The following is a 13,696-nucleotide window of genomic DNA, read 5'->3' on the forward strand; positions in this document are numbered from 1 at the left end:
AGGGAAGCAAGAAGACATGTGGTATACCTAAGAATCAAGAACATTCATCTCTAAAATCTCCAAATTATTGGGAGGCAGACTGGGCCAATACAAGAAAAACAGCTGAAATCGGGAGGGCTTTTGTCCCCCAAATTTCTGAGACCTGCAAAAACTGTGCCCACTATGAGGTCTGAAGCAACTAATGCATTCAAGGCCCTGTGAACTCCTGAAATTAATACCTGAAGCCCTTTGAGGGAAAAGCCCCATATTTAGGAGACACTGCTAGAAAGAGACTCTAATAATCAAAGTAGAGATGGTAGAAGCAAGGGAATGAAGTTCCAGGTAGAAGAGATCTCAGAAATTATGAGGTCGTATTTTTAATGTTTAATGAAATAAACAAACAAAACAGAAGGTCAAGGGCTATGAAACTAGAAAAGATAACCTGGCCCATCACTCTGTCAAAAGAATGAAGGTACAAACCTCCCGTTATAAAACATAAAATAAGTCACAGGGATGTAACGTACAGCATAGGAACAACAGTCAATATTATTGAAATTACTCTGCACAGTGACAAATGGTTACTAGACTTATTGTGGTGATCTCATCATAATGAATATGATATCAAATCACTATTTTGTACACCTAAGACTAATATAATATTGTATGTCAATTATATTTTAATTTAAAAAAGAAAACCAATTTGGCTTAAAAATAGGCAGCAACAGAGAGATGTCTCAGTTACTTCCAATATAAAATAATACAGCACAGAAAATACGAAACAAAATAAGATTCCTTTAGGCAGTGAAAGTGTGCCAGAAGGATGTGTCCACAAATCGATAAAACTATAACTCAATATTGCAAAATAAACTTAAATAAATAAAGTCATAGAAGAGCAATGTAAATCAAAAGTTGAAAACTCTTATGTGTGTATAACCTCACAAACCAAATAAGAAAACTAAAGCAATGGAAGAAAATAAACATAAAGCATTCTAATTTAGGAAAGCATTCTTGAAATTAAAAAAGAAAAGACCTTAACTTGAAAGAAAAATTACTTGCCCTTATCTATGCAAAAAGAGTGAGCCATTTATTTGGAAAAGAAAACCAGATGAAGGAAAGAGGGAGCGAAGAGAAAGGCAGAGAGGGAGAGAGACCTTATTTGGACACAGATTCAAACAAATGACAAATTTTAACATGTCCAAGACTATTGGAAATTTGAAACACTACATTTTAGATATTAAAAAATTACTGTATTTATAGATATGATAGTGATGTAGTTATTATTTTAAAAGACCCTTTATCATTTAGATATCTTAAATATTTATGAGTAAAATTATATGATATGTGATATTTGCTTCAAAGTATAAGGAAGGAGGGGATGTAATTAATTGGATAGATAAAACTACATTGGTCGTGAATTAATAGCTTTTGAAGCTCTGTGGCAATAATATGGTATGGTTTATGGCATATTGTCTACTTGGTATATGTTTAAAGTGATTCAAAATACAAAGTTTAAAAATAAAGAGTTTTTGTCCTAAAAGAATAAACACTTTCAGTCTAAGCCAAATAAATAATTTTATTTTAATTTACTTATATTTTATGAGTGATTGAAGTTTATTCATTTTCATTCCTTTATATAATATAAGTAGAAAATAAATATCTTTAATTTTTCTAAATAAACCCAAAGATTTCTAGAGTGCCAGTTTATGGAAATTTTTTTTTTTTTTGGTGTAATGTAGCCTATTGCAGCATCTTTAACATTCGTTTACAATTAACCCCTTTTAGCATTCACTCAATTGAATGCACGTGCCTGAGAAGCATTTCCTGTTTTGTTTTTTATGTTTTTTATTTTTTATTTTTAGGATTGTGGAAAAGGGATATTACAGTGAGCGAGATGCTGCAGACGCTGTTAAGCAGATCCTGGAGGCCGTTGCTGTAAGTATGAAGTGACAGCTGTAGTGTGACTCCTGCTGATACCTTTTCTTTTTTTACAGAATCTCATTTAAGAAGCATATATCTGTGACAAGCCATAAAATTTTACAAAGAAACCATATGATATATTTGTGAGAAAATATGTTCAATAAATTTGTATTTTTTCTGTTGCCCACTCATACTCTTAAAGATGTACTGCCTTGCATGCAATGCTGTACATATGTTAAAATATGTTCTATCCTGTTATTATGAAATCAAATTAGACTTGGTGCCTATAGTTGTTATTCTCTCTCTCTCTCTCTCGAGTTTGTTCCTTCATTTTTTTTTTGTTTTTTGTTAGGAAGGTATAGGAAGGTTGTATGTGATAAATATAGGCCTTAGAATATTGAGATAATTGATTTTTCCTTTGGGACAAGAAATGAGTGAGTTAGAAGGAAAAATTCTGACAATTTAATTTTTTAAAGGAAGAAATATAATTAATTTTTTAAAGTGGAATAAAGTTTTGTAAGTTAATGATGGAAACATGCACACACATTTACAAAAATATATAATTTTGAGAAGCTTGTTTGGATTGAATTAATAAGGAAATATTTGCCTAGCATAAAACAGCCTCCACTGGTAGAAAACTTCCATATATAAATGATGTGTACTATGTACTGATACACTTTGGTGACTCATTTATTGAATATAAAGCCAGAACAAATGATTCTTGGAACAGAGTGGGGACTCAAGGGGAAATATTTATCAGGATCAGTTAGGGACAAATCTACATAAACTATACCCCAAATTAAGGTCTGTTCTATTTTTCAGAGTCAATTACCTAACTAAAATCATTATTCGGTATCTTGAGAAATCAATCACAGTGAAACAAGCACATGTGCTGTGAATTTTACCCACAACCAAAATGGGGAGGGAGGAAGGAAAGACCCTGTTATCTAACTTATGTACCAATGACAAGAGACAACAACAGCCTTCACAGTCTTTGTACACGGCTGCTAAAAATAAGTCTCTGGTTTAACCAAAGCATCATAAAGCTATCAACACCAAGTTCAATTGGCTTTATAGCCCAGTCTTCCCAAATGATCTCTTCCTATAGAAGTGTTTTGGTCTTTTGTTCTGGTGGGGGATAAAAAGTTTCAGCTGGAGGTAGATAAAAGTTGGAGAGGATGCCATAGCATTTTACTCTAAATATACAGTGCAGCTCCTGATTATATGAATATTGAATATCAAATTTATGTTCTCACCATACTCAAAAGAACCACTTCATTCAACTTCTTTAAATCAGTCACAGTATGTTTACCATCCTTGGTTTCCTAAGCTTGCCAACTAAGGAATGATTTTTAACTCTTCCATCACCTTCCCTCCTCACGTTCACCTTCCAACTTTGGTTGACTCTTCCTTCAAATGTCCTTGAACCTAACCCTGTTCCATGTCATGCTATGACTGGTGCTGGCATGTCTTTTAGAAAACAAACAAAAACACTTCTACTTGCTTCCAATTTCTATCTTTAATTAAAGAAGTCTAGAATCCTCTTTTGCCATTATTGTTTTTGTTTTGTCACTTCTGAATTCAATAATGGCAGTCTCCTGTCTTTATTGAATGCCCACTTAAAATCTTCATTTTTCATTACTATATACTATAGATTATTCAGGTAAACTTGCTGGCAGTGACCCATGATCACTTTACCAAAACCGGCAGGCAGCTGGTACAACAGTTAGGAGGACTTTGGGAATCAAACAGAGCTGGGTTCAGTTTCTAGGTGCGCGAGCTTGGGCGCATCATCAAACTCCCTCCTGTGAAATAGGCATAACAGCCAACTTAACGGGGTGGAAAAGACCAATGAGATAGGTCTGGGAGCCATAGCAATGTTCAAAAGAGAGGGAAAAGAAGATAAGCAACTTTGAACTCAGTATATTCATTTAAAGAAGTATTAGATGTTGTTGATCTATATAGACATACCTACTCCCCAGCTAAATAACTAAAACAAAAACAAATGACAGTAATAGATGCTCAATAAATCTTTACTGAATAAATGAATGAAAACATATCAAAATTGTCAGAAGTAGGCACTATTCTAAATATATTTTGTTTCTCCAGAGGATGGCACATTTGCTGAAACATTCTTACTATAATTTGTCAACTCACCTCATATGAAACAAATGTATATAACTTACTTCCATTCGTCAGATTCTTTTCTGCTCCTTTACTATTGCTAAATTCTTTTCCTGTCATTCTAAAGTCACCTTTTTCAATATGTTCTTCCTGGTTGCCTCCATCCATTTAGGTCAGCCCTTGGTTCTCTGGGCTTATCACAGTAAGTGTGTTTCCATTTAGTGGTAGCTGAGTGAGAATACCCTATTTTCATTTATGAATGAGAAATGGTTGTTTTCAGCATCAGAACTTTTCTTCTATTGTAGTTATACCAATTAAGGAATAAAAGGTCCTCCAACTGGGTTGCTCCAGACGGGTACCCACAGAGGGGTTCCACCTATGTGGAACAGAGGGACTGGAGTGCCTAGAAATCTAGTCTAGGTCTGCAAGATGGATTGAGTAGTCTACTGTCATTTATGAATTTAAAACAAAAAAAATGTTATTTTACCTACTTACAAAGTTCCAGTTTAAGAAGTAGGCTGCCATATTCAATTAAAACATTCTTCAAGCCCTGGCTGGTGCAGCTCAATGGATTGAGTGCCAGCCTGTGAACCATAGGGTCACCAGTTCAATTCCCAGTGAGGGCACATGCCTGGGTTGCAGGCCAGGTCCTCAGTAGGGGGTGCACAAGAGGAAACCACAATCTTGTTTCTCTCATTGATGTTTCTCTCCCTCTCTTTCTCCTTCCCTTTCCCCTCTATCTAAAAATAAATAAAATCTTAAAAAACAAAAAACATTCTTCGGAAGAAGTTTTACAAAAAATCAAATTTTCTCTGATTGCTGCAACTAAGGGTTAAAAAATTAAAGTAACTTCTCTAAGTGTTTCACAGGTATAAAGCAAGCCATTTAAAACTTGGGAGAAGTGGCTGACATTTATAAAATAGTTTATTGTCAACTACATAGCTATAGATAGCTATAAAAATAGGACAGTTGGGAATCAGTGATACATCTCACAGTTCCTCTGGATCACACACTTATGAGACTGTATCTACACTGGTGTTTGAAAGCACAGAAGCAGAATCCTTAAAGATTGAAACATTCTTGGGAAACATGTTACAGGTATAATTATACCCCTTAGGTAACAAATCTTGCAATCCTTCTCTTCCTCCTCACTCATCCCAATTCTTTCTATAAGTATTTCACAGAATTGATCTGACTGTAATCGTGTTCCTTCGCTTTTTACCTTTAAATAACATTTTAGAAAGCTTGCAGAGTGAATCTGGAAGGTGTTTTTTCCTTTGGGTTTGAATTCATTTGTTTAGTCTTTGAGGACAGGTCCTTAACCCTTCTTGAGTGTTCTATCTTCTTGAAATGAGTTCCAGCTAGTCCCATGTTAAAAGGTCTGGGTCAGTCTAGATATTCTGGAAGCATCATCTTGTCCTCATCTGTCATAAAGCACAATGCCATGCCCTAAAGCCCTCCTTTTCCATTTACTTACAAAGATAACCAAGGAATAGTTCACCCTCTCTGACATCACTGTCACAATCACCTTCAGTTCTTTCCTTGTCGCCACTAATACCCTGCTATCTCTCTATTTACAAAAAGAAATCACTGTCCCCTCTTTTTCCCGTGCTTGGTGCCTTCCCTCTTTTTCTAGCTATAGTTCCCTTGGGAACATCTTAACTCAAAGCCATGACTTCAGAGCCTGGAGAAGTTTGTACATAACTGAATGTACTAAAATACAAGGAAATGATTGAAAACTATTATATATAGTCAGCTATCCCAGCACAGAGATTTGGGGTTAGAATTATTTTAAAGATTGTAACAATGTGGGTCAAGAATTACAAACAAAAGCATTTAATCCTTTAAAGTTATGGAATCCAATATGGTAGCTGAAACAGCAAAGAAAAAGTGAACGAATACGATTATAAGGATGCAGAAAAAGATGAAATAGTACAGGCTCCTTTTGGTAAAATTTTAAAAATCTGTAAACCCCACTACAAAAAAAAAAAACATTTAGCCTGTTGGAGAATCAGTTGATAAAGACTTGATGACTAGATATTGAAGAACTGCAAATCCTAAAGCGGAACACTGAAGTAAGGTATTGTGGAAGCGGGAACTGCAGGAAGCAGCCTCCCCTCACACTGGGGAAACAGAGAAGAGGTTAAGATGATAAAACCTTCAAGTTTATAGGAAGTGCTGTATGGGCTCACTGTTGCGCTGGTGCTGGTATCTCAGTCTGTGCGCAAAGGAATTGCCCATGAAGCAAACCTTGAGAACCCTGCTCTAGCCAGTTAGTGCTTACGTCACTGAGGAGGGACCCTGGGATTGGTTCTCTGCGCGCTGGAATAACTAAAAACTGGCATCGGCATCTGCTCCTGGATCATCTGCTACTGCAGCATGAAAAAGTGTTTCGAGGGTGCACAGGGAGAACAAGCAGAAAGACAGACTCAGAAAGCAAGCGGGGTGAAGCAGCCCTTTTGTGCTCTTCCAGCCTCCCACTCTCAGCCTGTTGTCTGCTCTTGGAAGAGCCAAACAGGAAGGCAGCACAGAGTGTGGCTGCCAGTTCAAATCCCAGCTCCACAAAGTGGATTATGGAAGGGTGGGTTTAAAGGTTAGAGACATTAGCTTAATAAATAGTATAGGAATTTATTTGAAAACAAAAATATCAAAGTTTCTGTTTATTATAAAGTTTTCTAAGAGGTTCATAGTCTTTATTAATGTGCATGAAATGGCTCTAGAGGTCAGTGAAGTCAAAACAAGTGCAGTAGCACTGAAATAAATTACTATTTCTGTATAGTACTGAGTACTGTTCTTGACAACATTTGTAGATTTAATATGTGTATACATGCATACACACACACGCACACACACACACAGTGTTCAGCTTTACATTATCTGACATATTTAAGTCATCTTCCACCTGACCTCTCATTCCTTATTGGCAGAACCAGTGTACCTTTGTAAAGACAGAAAATACTAGAACTTCTTTTCCCATTCTCCCTTGCAGCTGAGCAAAGACAGATGACCTGATCCTCACCAATGAGTTCTAATGGGCAGGCTGCTTGTGAGTTCTGGGGAAAGATTCCTCTCTGTAATGAAAAGAGACCCAAGGGGGGAAAGGCCATTTCCCTCTTTCACGGGCATAGTTGAGTCTGCATATGATGCTGTGGACTGCTTTTGCTGCCTTCTAATTATGAAGAGAAACATAACTGTGTAGAAGAAGGCAGAGAAAAAATAGGCATGAAATTCTTCTGCTTGGTATCTCATAGAGTTAATAAATTTCTCAATATTTCTGCCACTTTGAATTGTAAGTAGTGTTACTTGAAGCAATAAGATACTGACTTCTTCTTGAATAAAATTTTGAGTATATGCCAATAATGATTCTGTAGCCAGAGTGAGCTGTGTAATTTTCCATCCACCTAATCACAACATTAAGGTCAGACTCCTGGATGAAAGATTCTGGTACCATGGATTTCTGGAAATTGAATTTTACTGACTATCAAATGCACAGCCACACTCTGATAAGTCAGATTTGAGTACAATTTGAAAGCACAGTGAGTCTGAAGGTTATTAACAATACGCTTGCTTCTGACACTTGTTCTTTGTTTTTGTGAATATTGTTTTTGCTTAGGTCCACTTAGTGTCAGAAAAAGATTCTGAGAGTTCAATGAATGAACAAGAGGCTATAACAGAAAATGTAGGATTTGTGTTGTTTGTTTTAGACTTTTCAGTTACCATGGTATTTGCATTCCTTTCTGGGAGGATTCTGTCTCTTGTTACTCACATTTGAACATGGATCTCTGGAAGATGGATATTAATGCCAAGCTTGTAGCACTGAAATATTATAAAGATATTTTTGCCAGTAAAAAGTAAAAATGGTCGTGCATTCTTATTAAGAACTGAGAGATCACATTTATCAGACAAGAAATGACAAACAGTTCTATTAATGTTCTAATATTTTGATTTCTAAACAGAATAAGTCAATTAGCAGCTCAGTCAAAACAGATATTTTATCAGAAAAAATTTGAAACAAAAGAATCTACATTATGAAAATTATAAGAATATTATGAAACTGGAGATCTAAAAATAATTCCTGGGACGGAGTTATCTTTCTCATTAAGTGTATCTGTAGATCATTACTGGCAATAATAATGATATCAAAAGTGTATCAAATTATAAGTGGCATTCTCTCTTTTGAATTCCAAAAGAACCACAATAAATTCTTGAACATATATCTAGGAATTTTCCAATTACTATGCAAAAAGTATCATGTCAATTATTACTTTCTAAATTATTTTGGCATTTTAGGGTTTTGTAGCCCTTCAGTTTAACCATTCATTGAGTCTTTAGTATGCTCCAGAGTCTTGGATACAGAGATCAAGAAGCATACCAGGATATAGGTCAGGTAGACCCATATAAGCACATTGTTATAAGATTACATATGTGAACCAATTGGTACATTTTGCAGATTCAAAGGCATTAGAGAGGACGAAAAATATTCAGTATGACAGCAGAATCTTTCCAGAGGGAATTGGAGTTTAAATTAAAAATTGTTTAAGCAGAAAAAATGTAAGAAAGGGAACCCCAGGAATACTCTTTTCCTCCCACAGATCTTTAGGGAATGTAATAGACTAAAGATGCAAAGGCACAAATATTGATAGAACGTAAAGTACACATGGTGATAACTGGGGCTGGAGAGAGGGACAGGGACCTGTCCTGAGGGGACTTACATGACTAGTGGAAGAGGTTCATGGGATTCTGAAGATGAGGAGACCCTGGGCGACTTCTGCTGTAGGACCATTATCCTGATGGCATCATGAAGTCCAAACGCAGTGAGGCCAGTAAAGAAGCCCATAGGACTGGCAGGCACAGAAGCATGGACAGGGCTCCCTGTAGCACCTATTCTGAATGGGAGCTTACAAGAGGGAGGTAGGATAGACAACCAGACCTTAATCAAAGTGAAAGGTCTACTCTATAGGTAAAGTCTATAGGGCAATATGGTCCTGTATTCAGGGAGCTCTAGTTGGAGAGGTAAGGGATGAGACAGACTCCTGTGCTGGGGCTGAGAACTGGCAACCTCTAGCCAGGCCTGCCTTTTCAGACAGGCCAACGAGCAACTTCAACTAATTCTGCAAGATGGAGGTCTTAGCTGCCTCTATTTCCCAGACTCTCTTGCAGCTACATACAGTGATATGACTAAGTTTCAGATCACAAAAAATAAGTAGAAGTACCCTGTGGGACTTACAGGAAGTCTCTGGGATGTCCTTTATACTCTGCTAGAAACACAGAGATGAAGGCTGAGCTCAAGCATCCACTGTGAAGCCAAGAGACTGCTGGTCAACCCTAGTGACCATCGGAGAGCTGGAGGGACCTGGCTTCTATTCTGTGGATCCAGCACCATGTCTAGACCACCAGCCCCTGTACTTAATTAGTGTGACAGGGAAATAATCTTACTTGACCAAAAAAAAAAAGAGTATGAAAATGTCCAGTCAAAAGATACAAACATCTGAAGAGACATGGTTTTGTGATTCTATGAATGAAAAATGCTAACAAACTAGGCCCGACTTCCCCTTGGACCTTCACTGTCAGCATCATGAGTGTTACACATACAAAGACTTAGAGATTATGAAAAATAATCTCGAGCAGGGAACATACAGATGGAGGATTTAGAGGATTGATAAGAACTTCTCATCCAACTACCTCGCCTTTATTACCACATAACAAGCCATTCTCTTCCCACCTCTCTGTCCATGTGTTCTCTGAGGCTTTATTTCCTTCTCTTCTCTCCAGCCTCACAGTTCCTCAAATGATCTCTTTTTCTTCATTTTCTCTTTTCTTCTGCTACATTTTTTTTCTTTCTATGCTCTCCTCTTCCCCCTCCTCTAGCTGAGAACTAATGATGAATAAAACAGCAACAGAAAAAAATGACAAATGTTTTAAAGGGCCAACCAAAGCCTCCAGACCAGGATAACTTTTCACTACATATAGCATACACTGCAGGGTCCGAGGAGAGCTATAGAAAAAAAGAAAAAAAACCACAGGACACAATCCCTACCAGCAAGGATTTAATGAGAAATGGAGGGTAGAAGACTAACATCTACATAATCTTTCTTAAAAGGAAATGCCTTGAGACTGTCTTTGCTTTAGCAACAACCCACTGAAGTATCATGGACATGAGGTTCCTGAGTAGATGTGACCTGGCTTTTGTTTGGTCCTTGGATTATAGTTGTCAGAAGCTCATTCACAGCTGTTCTGTCAGGTTTCAGCTGATTAGGGAATGAAATTCACAGAATCGTTCAGTTGGAGCAGAAGAACTGGAGAACCTCAAATAAGGGTGGGAGATACTGTCTAGTTAATGGCAGCAACATGAATGGCAGTAACATGGAGGAAAAGCACAAGAAAGGGAAGCAAATGTATTCATCGAGAAGTGCTCACAGGGTCCTTATAAGCTCAGGAAAGGCATACACTGCTTCTGCTTCTATAGATGAGCTACTAAGATTAATGAGAATGAAGGAGAAGAAAACAGATGGGGATTTAAGCTATTAGGGAATACAGTTTTAAATATTACAACAAGTTTTAATTATGTTTAAAGAATGCTTATCCCAGCAGGTGTTTTAGACCAAGAAAGGAAGGATATTATTATATTACCAGAATACCTTTTTAAATTTTAAATGAATCATATTCTAATTGGTAATTTGGCCTAGTTTCCATTTCTCTGACACCATATTGCATGTATACACACACACACACACACACACACACACACACAGTTCCTCTGACATCAAATGCTCTGAAAACTAAAATTCAGGAAAAGCCGAGCAGAGAATTTTACTGCCTACAGTGGGCTCTCCAGTTTCATATCAATACAGTTTTTTTGTAACAGCTTCTACTTTTCTGGAACAAGGAAAGGACTCTCAGCTGGAAAGATTCCTTTGACAATGACACTCTTTTAAGAAAGAATGATTGTGTGGGAATTGGGAAAGTGATGTGGTTAGCAGATGAACAGGGATCCTCCCTTTGTACATGTGCTTCTCTCCGAAGAAGGTAGAGTGGCTAAGGTTAGACTCCAGTTAATTGTTTCTGTGCTGTTCTTTCACTGATTATTCATTGGATGAATAGGGTAGGACAAAAAAAATATTTCCTTGCTTTTTTGTAATAGTTGTCTGCCCTAAAGCTGATATATTTCTTCTTTTGAGGGCATAAGATTCTATTTGGCATTACTTGGAGCAACATGAACCTACTACTTATGATGTCTTTGACCCATTAAAAATGAATTTTTATTTTGGGAATGCCTAATTTAGAAATAGTGTTGAAGTATAATTCTGTTAAAAAAACCCACAGAATTCCAGGGACTGGGTGGCTTAAACAATAAACATGTGTTTCTTACAGTTCTAGAAGCTGGAAGGCCCAGATCAGGATGCCAGCATGGTCAGATTCCCACTAAGGGCTCTGGGTCTGGTTCACAGACTGCAGCCTTCTTGCTGTGTCCTCACACAGTGGGGTTAAGGGGAGTCACCTCTGACTGCGTCCTCTTCTTATAAGGGGACTAATCCCACCATGGGGGTGTCACCCTCACGACTTCATCTAAATCTATTTACATTCAAAGACTTCACCTCCAAATAAATCCCATTGGGGGTTAGGGCTTCAACATATGGATTCTGGGGGGACCAAAACAGTCCAGAGCACCAGCCCCAATGTACAAGATGCCAGCAGGAGGCCTAGATAGAGTGACTACAAACAACAACAACAACACAAACGAAAACCACTTTACACAATTTCCAATGCATTGCAGGGGAATCTTCACCTTAATCTGTCTGTTTGCTCACGTGCTCTCTCTCTCTCTCTCTCTCTCTCTCTCTCTCTCTCTCAACCTCTCTTCCTTACTCCTTCTATCCCCACCAGTCTTTACCTTGTAAATTTCAAAGAATGATCACCATGCAAGGATCCAAAGTAATGTCAACACCATTGCCATGTATGCAGTGCTAGACATCCTCACACTGCCTGTTAACTGTTTTGCCAACTTCAAAGAAAGATTTCAGTAACCACTAGAGGTTTTAAAATGTTCTCTTGACCTAAGACAAGACTACCTGTTATCATTCCAGTGTCCTAGTGTCCACTTTATAATTCTGCCTCTTGTAAATGTAAATTAAAGCACCTCTATACAATATCCTTTTTGTTTTTAGTCCATAAAAGAAGTAGGGTATAACTCTAATGCATTTTACATGTCATATATTTAATATTAATCTTTCATGATTTCATACCTCCCTGTTTTCTCCATATTATTTATTTTGCCTAAAGTTTATACAGCCTGCTGTGATCATTTTTTAAGGAAATACTTTTTAAAAATCACAAATCCATAAAATCTTGTTGGAATGTTAGGTCTCTGCCTACTATATTATAAGTAGTTGGTGGATTAAATAGAGAGCTATTTATTTGTGCTCTGGACTCTTAAAAATAGTCAAAACTTAGATTTTATTAACAAAACATTCTAATTGTTTTTAAAGTTATGTATACGTTGCATAATTATATTGCCAAAGATAAGAACATGAGTGGTTTACATACAAAGCTTGAAATGTAGGCAAGGGGGACTCACATTTAACTGTCCTTTTTAAAAAGATTTTATTTATTTATTTTAGACAGTAGGGAAGGGAGGGAGAAAGAGAAGGAGGGAAACATCGATTTGTGGTTGCCTCTCACGTACCCCCTACTGGGGACCTGACCTGGCCAGCAACCCAGGCATGTGCCTTGACTGAATCAAACCAGTGACCCTTTGGTTCCCAGGCTGGCACTCAATCCATTGAGCCACACCACCCAGGGCTGTCCTAGGTTTTTTGATGTGGCAGCAAAAGTGTAACTTTCACCTATAAATTTGGTGCCACACACCTGCATTGGCATTTTTGTAGTCATCAGTTTGCCCTACTTTACTTGAAACATTTGTGGTCCTCCTTGATTTATAAGACAGCAGCATATATCATATCACAGCATTTCCCCACTTAACTCTCCAGTGTCTCCCATCACATTTACCCTCTTTGTGTGGCCCTCAAAGTCCTGCCTGAAAATCCCCTTTGTTGACCTCATGATCCTGTCTCGCCAGGGGCCTTTGTTCATCGTCAGCACCCCGTTTCATTGATGGTGCGCTAGTGACGCTCCTCCAGCATGAGAAGCTCTAATTCACAGAATATTGAACTCTTGTTTGAAACTAAAATATAAATTCCCTGAGGTCTTGGACCTCATTGTACTATGTCCAACATTCAGAATGGTTCCGGATACATATTGGTCATTTCATAAATATTTGTTGGATGACTTGACTGACCAAAGATGGTTCACTACTTAATTCACCTTTTCATTCATGCATTCATTCACCAAACAGATGACAGATATTTACTGAGTACATACGTAGTCCCTACCACTGTGGAGTCACTGAAAGACACATGACATTTGTATGCCAAGAGTGTATATTTATTTTCTTTAGTACACTGTTTGCTAACTGTAAAATACTGTGCATATCAGTTTTTTATTTCTGAATAACAAATTACCACAAAGTTAGATACTTAAAAGAACTCACTATCTCACAGGTCTGTAGGTTTGAAGTTTGAAGCTCAGTAAGCTCTACTGGGTTCTCTGCTTAGAGTCTCACGAGGTGGACACCAAGCTGCTGCTCAGCTGGGCTCCTAACTGGAGGTTCTGGAGAAGA

General features: G+C 37.5%; 1 protein-coding gene across 1 annotated transcript in view; it reads left to right on the forward strand.

The window, feature by feature from the left end:
- Nucleotides 1–13,696, forward strand: part of CAMK4 (calcium/calmodulin dependent protein kinase IV) — a 192,732-nt gene that overhangs the window by 124,222 nt on the left and 54,814 nt on the right. Inside the window, exon 6 of the mRNA XM_045837963.1 lies at nt 1,839–1,911. Within this exon, the coding sequence (XP_045693919.1) occupies nt 1,839–1,911 (73 nt within the window). The remainder of the gene's footprint in view (nt 1–1,838; nt 1,912–13,696) is intronic.

This window comes from Phyllostomus hastatus, unplaced genomic scaffold (genome assembly GCF_019186645.2).
Source record: "Phyllostomus hastatus isolate PE091 unplaced genomic scaffold, TTU_PhHast_1.1 phas_contig_254, whole genome shotgun sequence".
NCBI classification, from domain to species: domain Eukaryota; kingdom Metazoa; phylum Chordata; class Mammalia; order Chiroptera; family Phyllostomidae; genus Phyllostomus; species Phyllostomus hastatus.